We start from the raw sequence: 23,307 nt of genomic DNA, 5'->3' as shown, positions 1-23,307 counted from the left end.
GGATGGATGGATGGATGGACAGAAAGTTAATAATGACACCAATTTTTTTTTTTTATGGAATTGTTTAGTACTGTTTTACCATTTGTTTACTGTAAAAAGTGTTTATACTGTTTATACTTTCAATTAACAAATTGAAGTCTTGTGAAAGGTTGACAGGATAACTGGCATTAACTGTCAAAATAATTTCAAACTATTGAAGTTAGCTTACAGAATAAACATGCCAATCAACCCATATGATTTTTGCTGTAATATTTTTGTTTTGAAAAGTCACTGTGACTGATAGAAAAGTGATGGTTTTAGCAACATTTTAACCTGTCTGAATGCTAATAATCATTTTGCGTCGGGGGGCGAAGCCCTGAACCCTCCACCAGGACTTTGTCCTGGACCTACCGGGGCCTGCGGCCATTGGACCCTGGCTACTAGGTTTTTCTGATTTCAAAAGTTGGCAGGTATGAGCAAGGCATCCATCCATCCATCCATGTTCTACCATTTTCGCGGGGGGGTCGCTGGAGCCTATGTCAGCTGCATTCGGGCGGAAGGCGGGGTACACCCTGGACAAGTCGCCACCTCATCGCATTTACACTCACATTCACACACTAGGGACCATTTAGTGTTGCCAATCAACCTATCCCCAGGTGCATGTCTTTGGAGGTGGGAGGGGCCTATCCCCAGGTGCATGTCTTTGGAGGTGGAAGGAAGCCGGAGTACCCGGAGGGAACCCACTCAGTCACGGGGAGAACACGCAAACTCCGCACAGAAAGATCCCGAGCACAGACGCACTAACCCCTCTCCCACCGTGCTGCCCATCAGCAAGGCATGAGTAACGTAAACTGAGACATTCAAGAACGAGAGCAAATCCATTTATCAATTTAAGTTCAAAAGCACCAATGATTGTCACACACACTAAGTGTGGCGAAATTATTCTCCGCATTTGACCCATCACCCTTGACCACCCCTTGGGAGGTGAGGGGAGCAGTGAGCAGCAGCGGTGGCCATACCCGGGAATCATTTTTGGTGATTTAACCCCCAATTCTAACCCTTGATTTTGAGTGCCAAGCAGTGAGGGAATGGGTCCCATTTTTTGTAGTTTTTGGTACTAGGCCTGGCAAATGACATTTGTGGCGCCCCCTATGGGTAGTGGTCAGAATTATTTGAAAGACATACTAGCGTACGCATACTTGCCAACCTTGAGACCTCCAAATTCGGGAGATTTGGGAGGTGGGCGGGGTCGAAGGGCGGGGGCGGGGTTAAGAGGGGAGGAGTATATTTATAACTAGAATTCAGTTATTTAGTTAGAAGTATTTCTTATATATATATATATATATATATGTATATATAAATAAAATAAATGCTTGACTTTCAGTGAATTCTAGCTTTATATATATGTATTTTATTATATAAATAAATAATAAATAAATGGGTTATACTTGTATAGCGCTTTTCTACCTTCAAGGTACTCAAAGCGCTTTGACACTATTTCCACATTCACCCATTCACACACACATTCACACACTGATGGCGGGAGCTGCCATGCAAGGCGCTAACCAGCAGCCATCAGGAGCAAGGGGTGAAGTGTCTTGCCCAAGGACACAACGGACGTGACTAGGATGGTAGAAGGTGGGTATTGAACCCCAGTAACCAGCAACCCTCCGATTGCTGGCACGGCCACTCTACCAATTTCGCCGCCCCGTATGTATATATACATATAAATAAAATAAATACTTGAATTTCAGTGTTCATTTATTTACACATATACACACATAACACTCCTCTCTACTCATTGTTGTATTTGAAAGTGCAATGCTTTGCAGCCAGTAGCACAGCCTTTGAAGGAGCATAGGTATGGGCAGTGTAATATTCTGGGTTGGAGTCAATAACCAGGCGAGGTGACGAAGTTACGTCTCTTTACTTCATACTTCAGAACCGACTCCCACACTTGCCGTCAGGGTGCGCAATACAACGTAAACCGTTGGCCAACCAAAAAGTAACCACAGAACACTATAAGGTATAGTGTTCTGTGGTTACTTTTTGGTTGGCCAAGCGGACGTGACGACAGGCTGTCCTCACTCAGGACCTGGAGGGGGCGTGCCTTAAGTCCGGCTGGAAATCGGGAGAAATTCGGGAGAATGGTTGTCCCGGGAGATTTTCGGGAGAGGCACTGAAATTCGTGAGTCTCCCGGAAAATTTGGGAGGGTTGGCAAGTATGAGCATACGTGTAATACAGATATCCTCAAAGTTGTATCATCATTAGACAATGACTTAGTCGCCAAGTCCCGCAAGTTCGTGCAAAGACATTTTGCTTGAGCCACCTCATCTGGCTCCTCTCAATGTGGAAGAGTTGCGACTTTACTTGCCGCGCGACAGAGCTTCCCACCTTACACTCTTAGAAATAAAAGTGCTAAGTAGAACCATACAAGGTTCTTCGGCTCGTCCTCATAGGAGAACCCTTTTTGGCTCCAGGTAGAACCTTTTTATAAAGGTTCCACCTGGAACCCTTTCGGAGGGTTCTACCTAGAACTGTGTGTGTAAGGTTCCACCCAGAACCCCCCATGAGAGGTTCTACAAAGAACCCACGCAGGGAGTTCCACTAAGAACCCTTTCATGTTTCAAGGGTTTCATCTAGAACCCACACAGGGAGTTCCATTAAGAACCCTTTCGTATTTCAAGGGTTTCATCTAGAACCCACACAGGGAGTTCCACTAAGAACCCTTTCGTTTGTCAAGGGTTTCATCTAGAACCCATGCAGGGAGTTCCACTAAGAACCCTTTCAGGTTTCAAGGGTTTCATCTAGAACCCACACAGGGAGTTCCACAAAGAACTCTTTCATGTTTCAAGGGTTTCATCTAGACCTGACACAGGGGGTTCTAAAAACATCCCTTTTCAAAGGTTTTCACCGATAACCGTCTTGTCTTCTGAGGGTTCTATAAAGAACCATATTGTATTCTACAGATCAGTTTAGTTCATATTATATTGTGGTCATTTATCATGTTGACATTGAACAAACATTCAAAACATTTTAATGAGAAAAACATTTATTTAAAGATAGGCACCATTATTGGCAAATGTTATCAGGAAGTATGTCCCTGGTGACACAGGATCTTACCCATGCTTTCAACAATCCCTGAAGAACTCTTTCTTCCAAAAACGGTTCTCTGGATCAAAATAGTTCTTACTGGAACCCTTAGTGTTAGTGAGAACCCTTTTAAAACCAATTATTCAGAAAAGGGGTTTTAAAGGGTTCTCTGGATCAAAATGGTTCTTACTGGAACCATTAGCGTTACCAAGAACCCTTGAAAAACCCTTTCTTTGGGAAAGGGTTTTTCAGAAGCAAATGGTTCCAGTTAGAACCTCAGCCCTTGTAGAAGAACCCTTTTAGAACCCTTATTTCTAAGAGTGTATCAATGAGGGAGAGCCCCGCCATCCTGTGGAGGAAACTAATTTCGGGCATTTGTGCATATCCTTCCGGTCACAACCCAAAGCTCATTACCATAGATAAGGGATGGGAACGTAGCTCTTCACCAAGACAGACCGATGCAGAGTCCGCATCACTGCCGACGCTGCACAGATCCGTCTGTGGATCTCATGATCCATTCTTGCCTTACTTGTGAACAAGACTCCGAGGTACTTGACCTCCTCCAATTGGGAGAGGATCTTGTCCCCAACCCATAGACGGAAATCACCCCTTTTCCAATGACATACATGTTCAAATCACACAAAGATCTGTTTCTTTCCTACAGGTTACTACATGACCGTAACCAAGTCAAATTCCACACAACAATCAGTTGCTCAGCTGCTGTCGCCTGACATCATCTCACCTTCGGAAATGTGTGTTCGCTTCTGGTGAGTCCAGTCCTGCACGGCGCACCTTTACAAACTTACTGGATGTAAACGTATGATCTATTTTAGGTACCGGCTGCCTGTAGGGTCAGCCAACAAGCTATCTGTCCATGTGAGGAGCAGGGAAGTGGGTGATGCCCTTTGGCAACATTCTGGAGCCGTCTCATCAGACTGGGAGGTGGCAGAGGTCACAGTTTTCTGGCCAACAAAGTTCAACGTAAGACATTTTCCACACTGTGCCTTGAAGTCAACCCAGGTGAGCCACCATGTACTCCATGCACCCATTCCCTACTCTAGGTGGTGTTTAGGGCATCCCATGAGCCAGGATCAAATTCCACAGTACAAATAGACGATTTCTCCGTAAGGAACGAGGCCTGCTCTCCTTCGGCAAACTGTGACTTTGACTCTGGACAATGCAACTGGCTCAACGTGCCGACAGAAAATGGATATTCCTGGGTGCTGGCCAGTACGGGCTTCCACAATCTACCTGTACAGCACACCACCCCAGAAGGTAGAGCCTTGTATACACTATGTCGTAGCAAACGTCTCTTTTCCATATAGATTGTCACCATTTGGGTCACAAGTGAGCTGGGGCTTATCCCAGCTGACTGTGGGGGTGGTCACCATTCAATCGAGGAGAACTGATGTACAAACAAATACACACTCATGCTTATAGGTCGCGGGAAGAAGCAGTGTGTAACTCAAATTTGACCTTTCAAAAATATCAACTGTTGTTTGAACGCAGATTTCTTGCTTTAGAAATCTAAATGAAATGTATCTTTATTACATACTTGCCAACCTTGAGACCTCCGATTTCGGGAGGTGGGGGGAGATGGGTGGGGGTGGGCGTGTTCGGGGTGGGACGGGGGCGTGGCTAAAAGGGGAGGAGTATATTTACAGCTAGAATTCACCAAGTCAAGTATTTCATATATATATATATATATATATATATAAGAAATACTTGACGTTCAGTGAATTCTAGCTATATATATATATATATATATATATATATATATATATATATATATATATATATATATATATATATATATATATATATTTTTTTTTTTTTAAATATTATATATATATATATATATATATATATATATATATATATATTAGAGATGCGCGGTTTGCGGGCACAACCGCGGAGTCCGCGGATTATCCGCGGATCGGGCGGATGAAATAAAAAAAAATTAGATTTTATCCGCGTGTCGGGTCGGGTCGGGTGGTTGAAATAAAAAAAAAATTAGATTTTAAATAGATTCAGGCGGGTGGCAGTTAAACCAATTCGGAAATATATATACATAGTTAAATGTTGTTACCCACATACGAAAAACGAGCAGGCACCTGCAGCATATGCCACAACAGAAGAAAAAAAAAAAGAAGAGATGGACACTTTTACGGAGCGGAGAAGGGACGCCTCGCCGGGGTCCGGGCCCGAGGCCCCTTCCCCCGAGAGGGCCCCACCGGGAGCCGTAGCTGAGGCGATCCGTGAGAAGGGCCCGACGCACGTCCAGGGTCACCACCGCGCCCACCGCACCGACACCCCGCCTCGTCCGCCTTCGCCGCGGCCGGCGTCACGCGCAGCAGGTAAGCAGCTTACCTGTCCGCCACCCCAGTGGCCGGGGGCTCGTAACAGGGGTCACTCCGCGCGCTACGCCCGCGCAGCTTACCTGCCCGCCACCCCTGTTGCCGGGGGCGCGTAACAGGGGTCACTCCGCGTGCAGTGCGCTCACGAAAGGCTCACCCTGGTTGATATAGACAGCAGCTAGGACGGTGGCCATGGAAGTTGGAACCCGCTAAGGAGTGTGTAACAACCCACCTGCCGAATCAACTAGCCCTGAAAATGGATGGCGCTGGAGCGTCGGGCCCATATACCCGGCCGTCGCCGGCAGCGAGACCCGCTTGGTGGTGCGCTCAGCGCGGCTCCCATATGATTGCGCACTGGTTTGCGTCTGGGTCGTGACAGCGTGGCACGCGAATGTCTGTGCTGCATTGGATCAGTCTCCTTTCTTTAACAGGCAAAAGCTTTATAACCTCACTAATGCCTTGCATCGTCTATATTAGATATATAACAACGGGCGGGTGCGGGCGGATGCGGTTCTGATCAAATGTTAGATCGGGTGGATTGCGGATGGTTGACGACTTTCTGATGCGTTTGCGGATGAAATAATTGCCTATCCGCGCATCTCTAATATATATATATATATATATATATATATATATATATATATATATATATATATATATATATATATATATATATATATAAAAAAAAATACTTGAATTTCAGTGTTCATTTATTTACACATATACACACACATAACACTCATCTACTCATTGTTGAGTTAAGGGTTGAATTGTCCATCCTTGTTCTATTCTCTGTCACTATTTTTCGAACCATGCTGAACACCCTCTCTGATGATGCATTGCTGTGTGGCACGCACACAAGTGCTTTCATCAAATGCACTAGATGGCAGTATTGTCCTGTTTAAGAGTGTCACAACATTGCTGTTTACGGCAGACGGACTGCTTTACGGTATACAAAAACGTGACTGCTGTTGTTGTGTGTTGTTGCCGCGCTGGGAGGACGTTAATGAAACTGCCTAACAATAAACCCACATAAGAAACCAAGAACTCGCCCTCCATCATTCTACAGTTATAACGTGATTGGGCAGGTACACTGTTTATATTGTGGGTTAGCGGACTGAGGACCTGAGTCCCCCTGAATTTCGGGAGATTTTCGGGAGAAAATTTGTCCCGGGAGGTTTTCGGGAGTCTCCCGGGAAATCCGGGAGGGTTGGCAAGTATGCATTATTATTATCATTGAGTAAGCATCAATGCAATTACAACCTAAATATTCATGCACTCAATGCAGTCCTAACACTGAAGAAATGATACACACACACCTATGCATAAACTGCACTATAATTGTTTATTTGCTTTCAGGTTGCTTTCTGTTGAGCACCTCACAGCACAGAAACATCAGTGTGGCTCAGATAGCATCCGAGTGGATCCATCTCAAAGACCCCAACGCCTGCCTCACTCTTTCCTACCATGTGGACGGCAGGTTAGCGCAAAACACACACCCACATACGCACGTATATATATATATACATATGTATACACCAGGGGTCGGCAACCTTTACCAGTCAAAGAGCCATTTTGACCAGTTTCGCAAATTATAGAAAACAATGGGAGCCGAAAATATTTTTGAAATTTTGAATGAAATAACACTGCATACAAAGTTTTTTTTTTGCTTTGTGCTATGTATAAACCAGGAGTCTCAGACACGCTGCCCACACCTTTTTATGAAATTTTTAAGCTGGTGCGGCACGCGGGTTTTAAATGAACTGTGCTTGTCAGCGTCATGGGTGCCGTGATGGTACAGCATTTAGCGCCCACTACAACCAGCGTGCCCGATCAGCCACATTTTGAATGGGGCTTCCGCTTGCTCACGTAGGTGACAGCAAGGCATACTTGCTCACAGGGCCGGCCCGTGGCATAGGCCGTATAGGCAAATGCTAAGGGCGCCGTCCATCAGGGGGCGCCACGCCAGTGCCACAAATGTTGGAGAAAAAAAAAAAAAAAAAAGTTGGTACTATTATTTCTAAATACAAAAAATAATCCCACGTTAATTAAAATGCAAATTAAGCCTATTTAATAGAAATATTATTTGTTACAACATTATGCCCCCCCTTCCCCCCGCACGGTGCGCCCCCTCCCTTCCCGTATCATGACTCTTTTTGGACGTCACCCCATCAAAAAATCAACACAAGATGTCAAAACGGCCAAAACTGTCAGGTGCCCAGGGAAGAAAAAAGAGAAAAGAAGAGGAGGAGAAACGAGAAAAAGACAGAGGTAGCAGGTAGGTAACGTTAGCCTACATTAAATTATTTGTCTGTTACAGAATGTGATAGTAACCTGGCTTTTTAGCATTAAGCTAATGTTACATGATTCGGCAATTGCTAATCAATAAATAGCTAGTTCTGTTTTAACGTCGGGTTAATATTGTGGAGGGGGCTAAATTGTTATGGAAAATAATAATGTAACGTTAGGTAATTACAGTACTCCCACCTTACATTCCTCAGGGACATTTGTATTAGATCTTTTAAGCAGGTGTTTTTTGTTTACATTGTTATTGCCTTCTGGTTAGCTAATGTTTGCCCTGCAGGTAATAGTCACTTTTCCACCCCTTTATATATTAGGTATAGTTGTAAGTAAAAAAAAAAAAGGTCAAAGACAAAGCTATTCGGTTTCTTGTGAGTATATACACTTCACTGCCGATGTGGGGGGGCGCCACCTAAAATCTTGCCTAGGGCGCCAGATTGGTTAGGGCCGGGCCTGCTTGCTCAACAACCACACAGGTTACACTGACGGTGGCGGTATAAAAAAAAACTTTAACACTCTTACTAATAATGCGCCACACTGTGAAACCACACCAAACAAGAATGACAAACACATTTCGGGAGAACATCTGCACCGTAACACAACATAAACACAACAGGACAAATACCCAGAATCCCATGCAGCCCTAACTCTTCCGGGATACATTATACAACCCCGCTACCAAACCCCGCCCACCTCAACCGACGCACAGAGAGGGGGGGGGGGTTTGATGTGTGAGGGAGCAGGCTTGGGGTGGGGGCGGGGTTTGGTGATAGCAGGGGTGTATAATGTAGCCCGGAAGAGTCAGGGCTGCATGGGATTCTGGGTGTTTGTGCTGTTGTGTTTATGTTGTGTTAAGGTGCAGATGTTCTCCCGAAATGTGTTTGTCATTCTTGTTTGGTTTTGGTTCAAAGTGTGGCGCATTATTAGTAAGAGTGTTAAAGTTGTTTTATATGGTCACCGTCAGTGTAACCCGTGTGGTTGTTGACCAAGTATGCCTTGCTGTCACGTACGTGTGCAAGCAGAAGATGTATATTATATAACAAGTATTGGGCTGGCACGCTGTTAATACAGATTGTAGAGGGCGCCAAATGTTGTACCATCATGGCACGCCTTTATTATAGCTGTAAGGGTGAAAATCGTTGAATATTAGTTTTCTGCGAGAGGCACTGAAATCCGGAAGTCTTACGGGAAAATTGGGGGGTTCAGCAAGTAAGCTGCTGAGCCACATCAGAGTGATCAAAGAGCCGCATGCGGCTCCGGAGCCGCGGGTTGCCGACCCCTGGTATACACTGTATTCTATGTGACATTTCAAAGAATGCACTTTATCAGCCTTGTTTCCTTGTGGACTTCCTGAAAAAGTGTGCACAGTCAGTCACCTGCTCCACGTTGTGCAAGACAACACATACTCTGGGTCAGAGTTCAGTCACACAGGAAAAGACCTTTGAACAAACACACACACACAAACACACAAAATACAACCAACAGGACGCCTGTGCCGTTCATGCCTCGAAATGACACAAGCGATACAACTGCACATTCCGTGATGTCATTTAAAACACGTACAGCATCTCCCAAAAGTGAGTTAAGTCATCAAATGTCAGCAACCATCTTTGTATCATTGCTTCTCACAGCACTATAGAAAGTAACCGTTCTTTAGAGTAGTCAGGGTACAGCTTGAGTAGCAGAAGAGATTTTACAACTCACTCGAAATTAGTCAACACAAAGCCAATTATTGTCTAGATAATTGGCAACGCAAGTTAGCACACCCCCACAGTAAACATGTTCTAGGTTCAGGCCAAATTTGATCGGTGAACCGTAGCGCCACAGTGCTGGAAGCCCTCGTGCAACCCCGGACCATGCTGCTACCACCACCATGCTTGACTCTAGGCCAGGGGTCGGCAACCCAAAATGTCAAAAGAGCCAAATTGGACCAAAAATACAAAAACAAATCTGTCTGGAGCCGCAGAAAAAATAAAAGCCATATTACATAAAGACATACTTGCCAACCGTCCCGATTTTCCCGGGAGACTCCCGAATTTCAGTGCTCCTCCCGAAAATCCCATTCGTCGCATCCGCTTTTTCACCATACTAACATCGTGCCGGCCCAGTCACATGCATACCTGCCAACTACTCCGGTTTTCCCGTAATTAGTACGGTTTTCATCAACCTATTCCGGGTTACGGTTGCTGTGATAAAAAACACGTTTTTTCATTCATTAAAATTTTTATTTTTTTTAAAGTTTTATTCACGAAATCGCGTAACAACAATGACAATCGACACTGCTTCCCGTAACTTCCTATCGAGCCATTCCGAATGCCATGCGCGAGGCTATTTATAGCACCGCTGCCAAGCACGAGGCACCTGTTGCCATTGTTTCCAAACGAGCGAACGATCATGGAATTAGCCGGAGAAAAATCGCAAACGAGTCTTAAACCGAAAAGAAAACTGCAGTCATTTCGTGAAGAATATTCAAAAGCCTATCCGGGAATAATTATCCGTTCCAAAAAGGGTGAAAACTACGCGAATTGCACCTTGTGCAGACAAGATTTTTCGATCGGACACGGAGGAATTAGCGATGTAAAAGACCACGTTGGGACAAAAAAACACACGTCTAATGCCGTTGCTAGCGATACAAGTGGAAAACTTTCAACGTTTTTCGTCGCCCAAACAGATTCTTTGGATGTGATAAATGCCGAAGTTTTATTTACGGAGGCAATAATTGAGCAAACAAAAAGGTAATGACACCAATGTTATCTATTGGAATTGTTTAGTACTGTTATACTGTTAAAAGTGTTTATACTATTTATGCTTTCAAGTCCAAGTTGAAGAAATCTTGTTAAATGTTGACAGCATAACTACCAAAATACAGAAGTATGTCCTTAATATTTTTGCAGTGCTATTTCTGTTGAAAAGTTCAAATGATTACATTAGAGATGTGATGTGCCACTTTTCAAGTGTCTGATGGCTTAAATTAATTTTCATTAATTTTTCATATTTTGAATTCTTTTGAAAGGCTTACAAAAAAACTACATTTGAATTGTAATTCCATGCTATTGACAGGACTATTAATTTTAATGAAGTTAGCTTACCATGTTTACAGTATGATAATTGTAATAGAAATGTGAATTTTAGGCACAGAATATTTATTACAATTGAACAAGGCAGTAGATTATACAAGCTTGGACAGAAAGTTAATAATGACACCAATTTTTTTTTTAATGGAATTGTTTAGTACTGTTTTACCATTTGTTTACTGTAAAAAGTGTTTATACTGTTTATACTTTCAATTAACAAATTGAAGTCTTGTGAAAGGTTGACAGGATAACTGGCATTAACTGTCAAAATAATTTCAAACTATTGAAGTTAGCTTACAGAATTGATTTAACCCCCAATTCCAACCCTTGATGCTGAGTGCCAAGCAGGGAGGGAAATGGGTATGGCTGCATGTTGACTATGGTTGGGTATCGCTTATATTTTTAAAGATACTATGACTAAATCAGTACTTGAAAAACAATGACGATGCTGAAACGGTGCCTGAATCGTTACTTAAAAAGGGAAAAGCATGCAAATGTTTGTAAAAAATAAAACAAACAAAAAAAAAACAAATGGTACTTTTTTATTCTTAGGGAATTTTGTGACATGCAAGTTGAACAGACTAGTAATTGAAATACCTTAAGTAACTAACTAATAATGTACATTCAAAAATAAGAAATAAACTAAGAATAATTAATCAAATCCACAACCAATTCTCGTTTTTGCAGCAATGATGTGCAAAAAAACGACTTGCGAGTGTTGTAATGTTGTCATATTTCTAAGGGTCCGTGAATGCAACCTCAATTTCTGTAACCGTCGTTAGTGCATAATTACAAAGGCAATTACAAAATACTACTTGTCAGAGGTGGGACCAAGTCATTGTTTTGCAAGTCACAAGTAAGTCTCAAGTCTTTGCCCTCAAGTCCGAGTCAAGTCCCGAGTCAAGACAGGCAAGCCCCGAGTCAAGTCCAAAGTCAAGACTGGAAAGTCTCAAGTCAAGTCCTAAGTCCTGCATTTTGAGTTTCGAGTCCTTTCAAGTCCTTTTAACCACAGACTAATATATTAACACAGATTGTGTTTGCTTTTCAAACGCTGTATTTATTTATTAAAACAAGTGCATTTTAAATTGCAGGAAAGAAAATTGTGCTGACATTGCACTTTATAATAGCACTATTAACCAGTCATTTTAAACATTAACTCATTCCTTTACAGAACAAACACATTGAAAAATAAAGTGCAAATGTACTTATTTGTACAAAAGTGTTAACATTGAAAAAACATGACATATACGTGAACATAACAAAAAAGTTGTACTTTTTATATGTCAGGGCCCTATGCTGCATTGCATTTGCAAAAGACCAAATTAGCCAAGAGTCTGTCAGTCATTTGTGCACGATGGGGGCGTAGTATGATGCCACCATGGCTGAAAACTCGCTCCACTGGAGCACTGGAGGCAGGCACTGCCAAGACTCTCATGGCCACTCGGAACAGTGAAGGAAGAGTCTTCATGTTCAATGCCCAGAACAAAAGGGGGAGAGAGGTTTATTGGGTTGGTGCACTACTTGTAAGTGTATCTTGTGTTTTTTATGTTGATTTAATAAAAAAAAATTTAAAAATTATTTCTTGTGCGGCCCGATACCAATCGATCCACGGACCAGTACCGGGCCACGGCCCGGTGGTTGGGTACCACTGAGGTAAACAACCAACAGTATGTCAGAAAGCTAGCTAAAACGGTACACATATTCATAATATAGTATACATTTTAACTGACCTTTATTTTACTATTTTTGTCTTTTTTAGGTGGCTAAAATACGCGGTGCTGCTGACCGCCGTCTAACGTTACGTGTGATATATTGACTAACGTAACCCTGCTTAAAAAAAATCACTGAACAAAAAGTATGAATAAGGTAGTGAACTGCAACAGATTCCCGTGTTTGCAATAACGTTATAACGTTAGCAGTGAGTTTACAGCCTCACTGATTTAACTACACAGCAAATAAAAGTCACGTTACTTAGCCAATAAACGTTATCTTACATTCAAAACTTACCCTTCTTTGTGCAACTTCAAATGCCGGACGAAGTTGGAAGTTGTTGCCTCTCCATCAGTAATTTTCGAACCGCATGTGTTGCATACTGCAAACCGTTTTGTGTTGACCACCTCGTAATTTTTATACCCAAACGAAATTATTTTAGGTATCATTTTTTGTTCACTGGCGTGTGGTTTGGACATGTCTTCTTCGTTGGTTGTCCTGCAATTTGATTGGATGAATGCTGTGTGATGAAAACAAAGTAGATCTAATTTGATTGGCTGTTGTACTGAGAGCACACCAGCTGACACACGCAACGCTGATAGACAAGTACACAATGAAAAATACGGAGCGCTCCCGAATGACTTTTTCATCTTTGGGTTTTGGGGAAAGTAGCAAGTCATGTCAAGTCATGTCAATTCAAAAGGCTCAAGTCCAAGTGAAGTCACAAGTCATTGATGTTAAAGTCTAAGTCGAGTTGCAAGTCTTTTTACATTTTGTCAAGTCGAGTCTAAAGTCATCAAATTCATGACTCGAGTCTGACTTGAGTCCAAGTCATGTGACTCGAGTCCACACCTCTGCTACTTGTACAATATCACTACTACTACATTACTTACAATATATTGCTTTCACAATATCACTACTACATTACTAACAATATATTACTTGTACTGTACATTATCACTACTATTACATTACTTACAATGTATTGCTTGTTCAATATAACTACGACAATATGTTACTTATACAAACCCCGTTTCCATATGAGTTGGGAAATTGTGTTAGATGTAAATATAAACGGAATACAATGATTTGCAAATCCTTTTCAACCCATATTCAGTTGAATATGCTACAAAGACAACATATTTGTTGTTCAAACTCATAAACTTTATTTTTTCTTTGCTATTAATAATTAACCTAGAATTTCATGGCTGCAACACGTGCCAAAGTAGTTGGGAAAGGGCATGTTCACCACTGTGTTACATCACCTTTTCTTTTAACAACACTCAGTAAACGATTGGGAACTGAGGAAACTAATTGTTGAAGCTTTTAAAGTGGAATTATTTCCCATTCTTGTTTTATGTAGAGCTTCAGTCGTTCAACAGTCCGGGGGTCTCCGCTGTCGTATTTTACGCTTCATAATGCACCACACATTTTCGATGGGAGACAGGTCTGGACTGCAGACGGGCCAGGAAAGTACCCGCACTCTTTTTTTTTTACGAAGCCACGCTGTTGTAACACGTGCTGAATGTGGCTTGGCATTGTCTTGCTGAAATAAGCAGGGGCGTCCATGAAAAAGACGGCGCTTAGATGGCAGCATATGTAGTTCCATAACCTGTATGTACCTTTCAGGATTAATGGTGCCTTCACAGATGTGTAAGTTACCCATGTCTTGGGCACTAATGCACCCCCATACCATCACACATGCTGGCTTTTGAACTTTGCGTCGATAACAGTCTGGATGGTTCGCTTCCCCTTTGGTCCGGATGACACGATGTCGAATATTTCCAAAAACAATTTGAAATGTGGACTCGTCAGACCACAGAACACTTTTCCACCTTGCATGATCTCGGGCCCAAAGAAGCCGGCGGCGTTTCTGGGTGTTGTTGATAAATGGCTTGCGCTTTGCATAGTAGAGTTTTAACTTGCACTTACAGATGTAGCGACCAACTGTATTTAGTGACGGTTGTTTTCTGAAATGTTCCTGAGCCCATGTGGTGATATCCTTTAGAGATTGATGTCGGTTTTTGATACAGTGCCGTCTGAGGGATGGAAGGTCACGGTCATTCAATGTTGGTTTCCGGCCATGCCGCTTACGTGGAGTGATTTCTCCAGATTCTCTGAACCTTTTGATGATATTATGGACCGTAGATGTTGAAATCCCTAAATTCCTTGCAATTTCACTTTGAGAAACGTTGTTCTTAAACTGTTTGACTATTTGCTCACGCAGTTGTGGACAAAGGGGTGTACCTCGCCCCGTCCTTTCTTGTGAAAGACTGAGCATTTTTTGGGAAGCTGTTTTTATACCCAATCATGGCACCCACCTGTTCCCAATTAGCCTGCACACCTGTGGGATGTTCCAAATAAGTGTTTGATGAGCATTCCTCAACTTTATCAGTATTTATTGCCACCTTTCCCAACTTCTTTGTCACGTGTTGCTGGCATCAAATTCTAAAGTTAATGATTATTTAAAAATATGGGTTGAAAAGGATTTGCAAATCATTGTATTCAGTTTATATTTACATCTAACACAATTTCCCAACTCATATGGAAACGGGGTTTGTACAAATAAAGTATTTAAACCCAAGTATTTAAACAAAATATATGTGTTCATCTAATGCACATGTATCAAACTCAAGGCCCGGGAGCCAGTTCTGGCCCGCCACATTATTCTATGTGGCCTGCGAAAGCCTGGAAAAAATGGGTTTCAATAAAATACTTATTTATTTTTTATCTTTTGGTATCGAGACAACACTATTTTATACTAGGTCGCTTGCAAACACTGTAGTCCCTCCAAGAATTTGAAATGTCGCAATCGACCACACTGTAGTCCCTCCAAGAATTTGAAATGTCGCAATCGACCAAAGCCGCACATTTTGGCCAATGAGCTTCATTTTCACCGATCAAATGTATCTCTGAGCGGCGCTATCAACTGTCTAATCCACAGGTGTCAAACTCAAGGCCCGGGGGCCCGCCGCATTAAACTATGTGGCCTGCGAAAGCCTGGAAAAAATGGGTTTCAATAAAATACTTATTTATTTTTTATCTTTTGGTATCGAGACAACACTATTTTGTACTAGGTCGCTTGCAAACACTGTAGTCCCTCCAAGAATTTGAAATGTCGCAATCGACCACACTGTAGTCCCTCCAAGAATTTGAAATGTCGCAATCGACCAAAGCCGCACATTTTGGCCAATGAGCTTCATTTTCACCGATCAAATGTATCTCTGAGCGGCGCTATCAACTGTCTAATCCACAGGTGTCAAACTCAAGGCCCGGGGGCCCGCCGCATTATTCTACGTGGCCTGCGAAAGCCTGGAAAAAATGGGTTTCAATAAAATACCTATTTATTTTTTATCTTTTGGTATCGAGACAACACTAATTTATACTAGGTCGCTGGCAAACACTGTAGTCCCTCCAAGAATTTGAAATGTCGCAATCGACCACACTGTAGTCCCTCCAAGAATTTGAAATGTCGCAATCGACCAAAGCCGCACATTTTGGCCAATGAGCTTCATTTTCACCGATCAAATGTATCTCTGAGCGGCGCTATCAACTGTCTAATCCACAGGTGTCAAACTCAAGGCCCGGGGGCCCGCCGCATTATTCTACGTGGCCTGCGAAAGCCTGGAAAAAATGGGTTTCAATAAAATACCTATTTATTTTTTATCTTTTGGTATCGAGACAACACTAATTTATACTAGGTCGCTTGCAAACACTGTAGTCCCTCCAAGAATTTGAAATGTCGCAATCGACCACACTGTAGTCCCTCCAAGAATTTGAAATGTCGCAATCGACCAAAGCCGCACATTTTGGCCAATGAGCTTCATTTTCACCGATCAAATGTATCTCTGAGCGGCGCTATCAACTGTCTAATCCACAGGTGTCAAACTCAAGGCCCGGGGGCCCGCCGCATTATTCTACGTGGCCTGCGAAAGCCTGGAAAAAATGGGTTTCAATAAAATACTTATTTATTTTTTATCTTTTGGTATCGAGACAACACTATTTTATACTAGGTCGCTTGCAAACACTGTAGTCCCTCCAAGAATTTGAAATGTCGCAATCGATCACACTGTAGTCCCTCCAAGAATTTGAAATGTCGCAATCGACCAAAGCCGCACATTTTGGCCAATGAGCTTCATTTTCACCGATCAAATGTATCTCTGAGCGGCGCTATCAACTGTCTAATCCACAGGTGTCAAACTCAAGGCCCGGGGGCCCGCCGCATTATTCTACGTGGCCCGCGAAAGCCTGGAAAAAATGGGTTTCAATAAAATACTTATTTATTTTTTATTTTTTGGTATCGAGACAACACTATTTTATACTAGGTCGCTTGCAAACACTGTAGTCCCTCCAAGAATTTGAAATGTCGCAATCGACCACACTGTAGTCCCTCCAAGAATTTGAAATGTCGCAATCGACCAAAGCCGCACATTTTGGCCAATGAGCTTCATTTTCACCGATCAAATGTATCTCTGAGCGGCGCTATCAACTGTCTAATCCACAGGTGTCAAACTCAAGGCCCGGGGGCCCGCCGCATTATTCTACGTGGCCCGCGAAAGCCTGGAAAAAATGGGTTTCAATAAAATACTTATTTATTTTTTATCTTTTGGTATCGAGACAACACTATTTTATACTAGGTCGCTTGCAAACACTGTAGTCCCTCCAAGAATTTGAAATGTCGCAATCGACCACACTGTAGTCCCTCCAAGAATTTGAAATGTCGCAATCGACCAAAGCCGCACATTTTGGCCAATGAGCTTCATTTTCACCGATCAAATGTATCTCTGAGCGGCGCTATCAACTGTCTAATCCACAGGTGTCAAACTCAAGGCCCGGGGGCCCGCCGCATTATTCTACGTGGCCTGCGAAAGCCTGTAAAAAATGGGTTTCAATAAAATACTTATTTATTTTTTATTTTTTGGTATCGAGACAACACTATTTTATACTAGGTCGCTTGCAAACACTGTAGTCCCTCCAAGAATTTGAAATGTCGCAATCGACCACACTGTAGTCCCTCCAAGAATTTGAAATGTCGCAATCGACCAAAGCCGCACATTTTGGCCAATGAGCTTCATTTTCACCGATCAAATGTATCTCTGAGCGGCGCTATCAACTGTCTAATCCACAGGTGTCAAACTCAAGGCCCGGGGGCCCGCCGCATTATTCTACGTGGCCCGCGAAAGCCTGGAAAAAATGGGTTTCAATAAAATACTTATTTATTTATTTATTTTTGGTATCGAGACAACACTATTTTATACTAGGTCGCTTGCAAACACTGTAGTCCCTCCAAGAATTTGAAATGTCGCAATCGACCACACTGTAGTCCCTCCAAGAATTTGAAATGTCGCAATCGACCAAAGCCGCACATTTTGGCCAATGAGCTTCATTTTCACCGATCAAATGTATCTCTGAGCGGCGCTATCAACTGTCTAATCCACAGGTGTCAAACTCAAGGCCCGGGGGCCCGCCGCATTATTCTACGTGGCCTGCGAAAGCCTGGAAAAAATGGGTTTCAATAAAATACCTATTTATTTTTTATCTTTTGGTATCGAGACAACACTAATTTATACTAGGTCGCTTGCAAACACTGTAGTCCCTCCAAGAATTTGAAATGTCGCAATCGACCACACTGTAGTCCCTCCAAGAATTTGAAATGTCGCAATCGACCAAAGCCGCACATTTTGGCCAATGAGCTTCATTTTCACCGATCAAATGTATCTCTGAGCGGCGCTATCAACTGTCTAATCCACAGGTGTCAAACTCAAGGCCCGGGGGCCCGCCGCATTATTCTACGTGGCCCGCGAAAGCCTGGAAAAAATGGGTTTCAATAAAATACTTATTTATTTTTTATCTTTTGGTATCGAGACAACACTATTTTATACTAGGTCGCTTGCAAACACTGTAGTCCCTCCAAGAATTTGAAATGTCGCAATCGACCACACTGTAGTCCCTCCAAGAATTTGAAATGTTGCAATCGACCAAAGCCGCACATTTTGGCCAATGAGCTTCATTTTCACCGATCAAATGTATCTCTGAGCGGCGCTATCAACTGTCTAATCCACAGGTGTCAAACTCAAGGCCCGGGGGCCCGCCGCATTATTCTACGTGGCCCGCGAAAGCCTGGAAAAAATGGGTTTCAATAAAATACTTATTTATTTTTTATTTTTTGGTATCGAGACAACACTATTTTATACTAGGTCGCTTGCAAACACTGTAGTCCCTCCAAGAATTTGAAATGTCGCAATCGACCACACTGTAGTCCCTCCAAGAATTTGAAATGTCGCAATCGACCAAAGCCGCACATTTTGGCCAATGAGCTTCATTTTCACCGATCAAATGTATCTCTGAGCGGCGCTATCAACTGTCTAATCCACAGGTGTCAAACTCAAGGCCCGGGGGCCCGCCGCATTATTCTACGTGGCCCGCGAAAGCCTGGAAAAAATGGGTTTCAATAAAATACTTATTTATTTTTTATCTTTTGGTATCGAGACAACACTATTTTATACTAGGTCGCTTGCAAACACTGTAGTCCCTCCAAGAATTTGAAATGTCGCAATCGACCACACTGTAGTCCCTCCAAGAATTTGAAATGTCGCAATCGACCAAAGCCGCACATTTTGGCCAATGAGCTTCATTTTCACCGATCAAATGTATCTCTGAGCGGCGCTATCAACTGTCTAATCCACAGGTGTCAAACTCAAGGCCCGGGGGCCCGCCGCATTATTCTACGTGGCCTGCGAAAGCCTGTAAAAAATGGGTTTCAATAAAATACTTATTTATTTTTTATTTTTTGGTATCGAGACAACACTATTTTATACTAGGTCGCTTGCAAACACTGTAGTCCCTCCAATAATTTGAAATGTCGCAATCGACCACACTGTAGTCCCTCCAAGAATTTGAAATGTCGCAATCGACCAAAGCCGCACATTTTGGCCAATGAGCTTCATTTTCACCGATCAAATGTATCTCTGAGCGGCGCTATCAACTGTCTAATCCACAGGTGTCAAACTCAAGGCCCGGGGGCCCGCCGCATTATTCTACGTGGCCCGCGAAAGCCTGGAAAAAATGGGTTTCAATAAAATACTTATTTATTTATTTATTTTTGGTATCGAGACAACACTATTTTATACTAGGTCGCTTGCAAACACTGTAGTCCCTCCAAGAATTTGAAATGTCGCAATCGACCACACTGTAGTCCCTCCAAGAATTTGAAATGTCGCAATCGACCAAAGCCGCACATTTTGGCCAATGAGCTTCATTTTCACCGATCAAATGTATCTCTGAGCGGCGCTATCAACTGTCTAATCCACAGGTGTCAAACTCAAGGCCCGGGGGCCCGCCGCATTATTCTATGTGGCCTGCGAAAGCCTGGAAAAAATGGGTTTCAATAAAATACCTATTTATTTTTTATCTTTTGGTATCGAGACAACACTAATTTATACTAGGTCGCTTGCAAACACTGTAGTCCCTCCAAGAATTTGAAATGTCGCAATCGACCACACTGTAGTCCCTCCAAGAATTTGAAATGTCGCAATCGACCAAAGCCGCACATTTTGGCCAATGAGCTTCATTTTCACCGATCAAATGTATCTCTGAGCGGCGCTATCAACTGTCTAATCCACAGGTGTCAAACTCAAGGCCCGGGGGCCCGCCGCATTATTCTACGTGGCCCGCGAAAGCCTGGAAAAAATGGGTTTCAATAAAATACTTATTTATTTTTTATCTTTTGGTATCGAGACAACACTATTTTATACTAGGTCGCTTGCAAACACTGTAGTCCCTCCAAGAATTTGAAATGTCGCAATCGACCACACTGTAGTCCCTCCAAGAATTTGAAATGTCGCAATCGACCAAAGCCGCACATTTTGGCCAATGAGCTTCATTTTCACCGATCAAATGTATCTCTGAGCGGCGCTATCAACTGTCTAATCCACAGGTGTCAAACTCAAGGCCCGGGGGCCCGCCGCATTATTCTACGTGGCCCGCGAAAGCCTGGAAAAAATGGGTTTCAATAAAATACTTATTTATTTTTTATTTTTTGGTATCGAGACAACACTATTTTATACTAGGTCGCTTGCAAACACTGTAGTCCCTCCAAGAATTTGAAATGTCGCAATCGACCACACTGTAGTCCCTCCAAGAATTTGAAATGTTGCAATCGACCAAAGCCGCACATTTTGGCCAATGAGCTTCATTTTCACCGATCAAATGTATCTCTGAGCGGCGCTATCAACTGTCTAATCCACAGGTGTCAAACTCAAGGCCCGGGGGCCCGCCGCATTATTCTACGTGGCCCGCGAAAGCCTGGAAAAAATGGGTTTTAATAAAATACTTATTTATTTTTTATCTTTTGGTATCGAGACAACACTATTTTATACTAGGTCGCTTGCAAACACTGTAGTCCCTCCAAGAATTTGAAATGTCGCAATCGACCACACTGTAGTCCCTCCAAGAATTTGAAATGTCGCAATCGACCAAAGCCGCACATTTTGGCCAATGAGCTTCATTTTCACCGATCAAATGTATCTCTGAGCGGCGCTATCAACTGTCTAATCCACAGGTGTCAAACTCAAGGCCCGGGGGCCCGCCGCATTATTCTATGTGGCCTGGAAAAAATGGGTTTCAATAAAATGCTTTCTTATTTTAATTTTCTTTACTAAATGCATTCGTTCTTTCAATTTTGACAGGAAAAAAAAATGCATATTATAAACTTTAATGTTATCTGATTATGCCAATTATATACTGTATAGCAAAACTATTTTTGTGAGATAAAAACAAATAGTTCAATATCTGCTTGTCACCTTTATTTATGATTTTAAAGCAAGTTATGCATACAAACATCTAATAATCAAATGCATATGCATTTTGATTAATCACAGGTTATTACTCGCATGCATAATGTAAAATATTTTTAAAAAAAGCAGCCATGACTGCGATGTGGCCCTCAATGAAAATGGGTGGGATGTTCCAAATAAGTGTTTGAGGAGCATTCCTCAACTTTATCAGTATTTATTGCCACCTTTCCCAACTTCTTTGTCACGTGTTGCTGGCATCAAATTCTAAAGTTAATGATTATTTGCACAAAAAAAAAAATGTTTATGAGTTTGAACATCAAATATGTTGTCTTTGTAGTGCATTTAATTGAATATGGGTTGAAAATGATTTGCAAATCATTGTATTCCGTTTATATTTACATCTAACACAATTTCCCAACTCATATGGAAACGGGGTTTGTATAATATCACTAATACCACATCACTTACAATATGTTACTTACAGTATATAATATTGCCTTCAAGCACCTGTTGCAGCTGCTGAGTTTGCATTTATTTAGTTTTAGTTCTATTCTCTTGCCATACTTACTAGCTACAATGGACTACTCAGAAGTACATCTAATAAAATAGTATTGTCCCTTGAAAATATATAAAACGCCTGCTGAAATGTGAGGGCTGCACTTACTTTTCTACGTTTTCTTGTATAAATGTGTCACAGCAGCCTGGGGACCATGCGTGTCCACGTTCGCTCAGTCCACTCAGAGGACCAGCTGATATTCCAAAGCAGCAGTGGACACAGCTGGGACTTCTTTTCTCAAACGCTGGAGCAGAACAAATCTTTCCAGGTAACCCCCAAAATCATTTAAAAGCCTGCCTAATCGTGCCGGGGACTAAAACCCTCACATTGGTATCACCTTCAGTTGGTGATCCAAGCAGAAACCAGCCAAGGAGGGTTTGTTGCCATTGATGATATCAGTCTAACACCCGGCCCATGTCAAGGTACTCTTACTTGTTTTCATCTACTACAGCAGTGTTTTGTCAACCACTGTGATCTAATTTCACCTATTTGGGTTAAATATATTTTTTTGCAAAGCAGTAATTATAGTCTGCAAATGATGTGTTGTTGTTGAGTGTCGGTGTTGTCTAGAGCTCGGCAGAGTAACCGTGTAATACTCTTCCATATCAGTAATAAAAATGATAATAATACATTTTATTTATAAGGCGCCTTTCTGGGCACTCTAGGACACTGTACAAAATCAAAACAATAAAATAAAATTGGATAAAAACAACAATGATAGAGAAGAAAAGACGATTACAATCAGGGGTCCCCAAACTTTTTGACTCGGGGGCCGCATTGGGTTAAAGAAATTTGGCCGGGGGCCAGGCTGTGTATATATATATATATATATATATATATATATATATATATACATATGTATGTATGTATGTATGTATGTACCCGTATTTTCCGCACTATTAGCCGCACCTAAAAACCACAAATTTACTCAAAAGCTGACAGTGCGGCTTATAACCCGGTGCGCTTTATATATGGATTAATATTAAGATTCATTTTCATAAAGTTTCGGTCTCGCAACTACGGTAAACAGCCGCCATCTTTTTTCCCCGTAGAAGAGGAAGTGCTTCTTCTTCTACGCAAGCAACCGCCAAGGTAAGCACCCGCCCCCATAGAACAGGAAGCGCTTCTTCTTCTACTGTAAGAAACCACCCGCCTCGGTAGAAGAAGAAGAAGCGCGCGGATATTACGTTTCATTTCCTTTGTGTGTTTACATCTGTAAAGACCACAAAATGGCTCCTACTAAGCGACAGGTTTCCGGTTCATGAAAAGACGCAATCTCTCCATCCGCACACGGACTACTATTTCACAGCAACTGCCTAAAGACTTTCAAGAAAAGCTGGCTACTTTCCGTGCATATTGTAAAAACAAGATAGCTGAAAAAAAGATCCGGCCAGAGAACATTATCAACATGGACGAGGTTCCACTGACTTTTGATATTCCT

At 42.2% G+C, this 23,307-nt stretch overlaps 1 protein-coding gene across 1 annotated transcript in view; it reads left to right on the top strand.

Annotated features, from left to right (window-relative positions):
- Positions 1–23,307, top strand: part of LOC133618955 (MAM and LDL-receptor class A domain-containing protein 1) — a 174,288-nt gene that overhangs the window by 40,409 nt on the left and 110,572 nt on the right. Inside the window, exons 18-23 of the mRNA XM_061979815.2 lie at positions 3,738–3,840; positions 3,907–4,054; positions 4,135–4,348; positions 6,790–6,910; positions 22,008–22,134; positions 22,210–22,288. Of these exons, the coding sequence (XP_061835799.2) occupies positions 3,738–3,840; positions 3,907–4,054; positions 4,135–4,348; positions 6,790–6,910; positions 22,008–22,134; positions 22,210–22,288 (792 nt within the window). The remainder of the gene's footprint in view (positions 1–3,737; positions 3,841–3,906; positions 4,055–4,134; positions 4,349–6,789; positions 6,911–22,007; positions 22,135–22,209; positions 22,289–23,307) is intronic.

Source organism: Nerophis lumbriciformis, linkage group LG19 (assembly GCF_033978685.3).
Source record: "Nerophis lumbriciformis linkage group LG19, RoL_Nlum_v2.1, whole genome shotgun sequence".
Taxonomy (NCBI): Eukaryota; Metazoa; Chordata; class Actinopteri; order Syngnathiformes; family Syngnathidae; genus Nerophis; species Nerophis lumbriciformis.
Note: the sequence above shows the minus strand (reverse complement) of the source record. Positions and strands in the feature narration are given on the sequence as shown.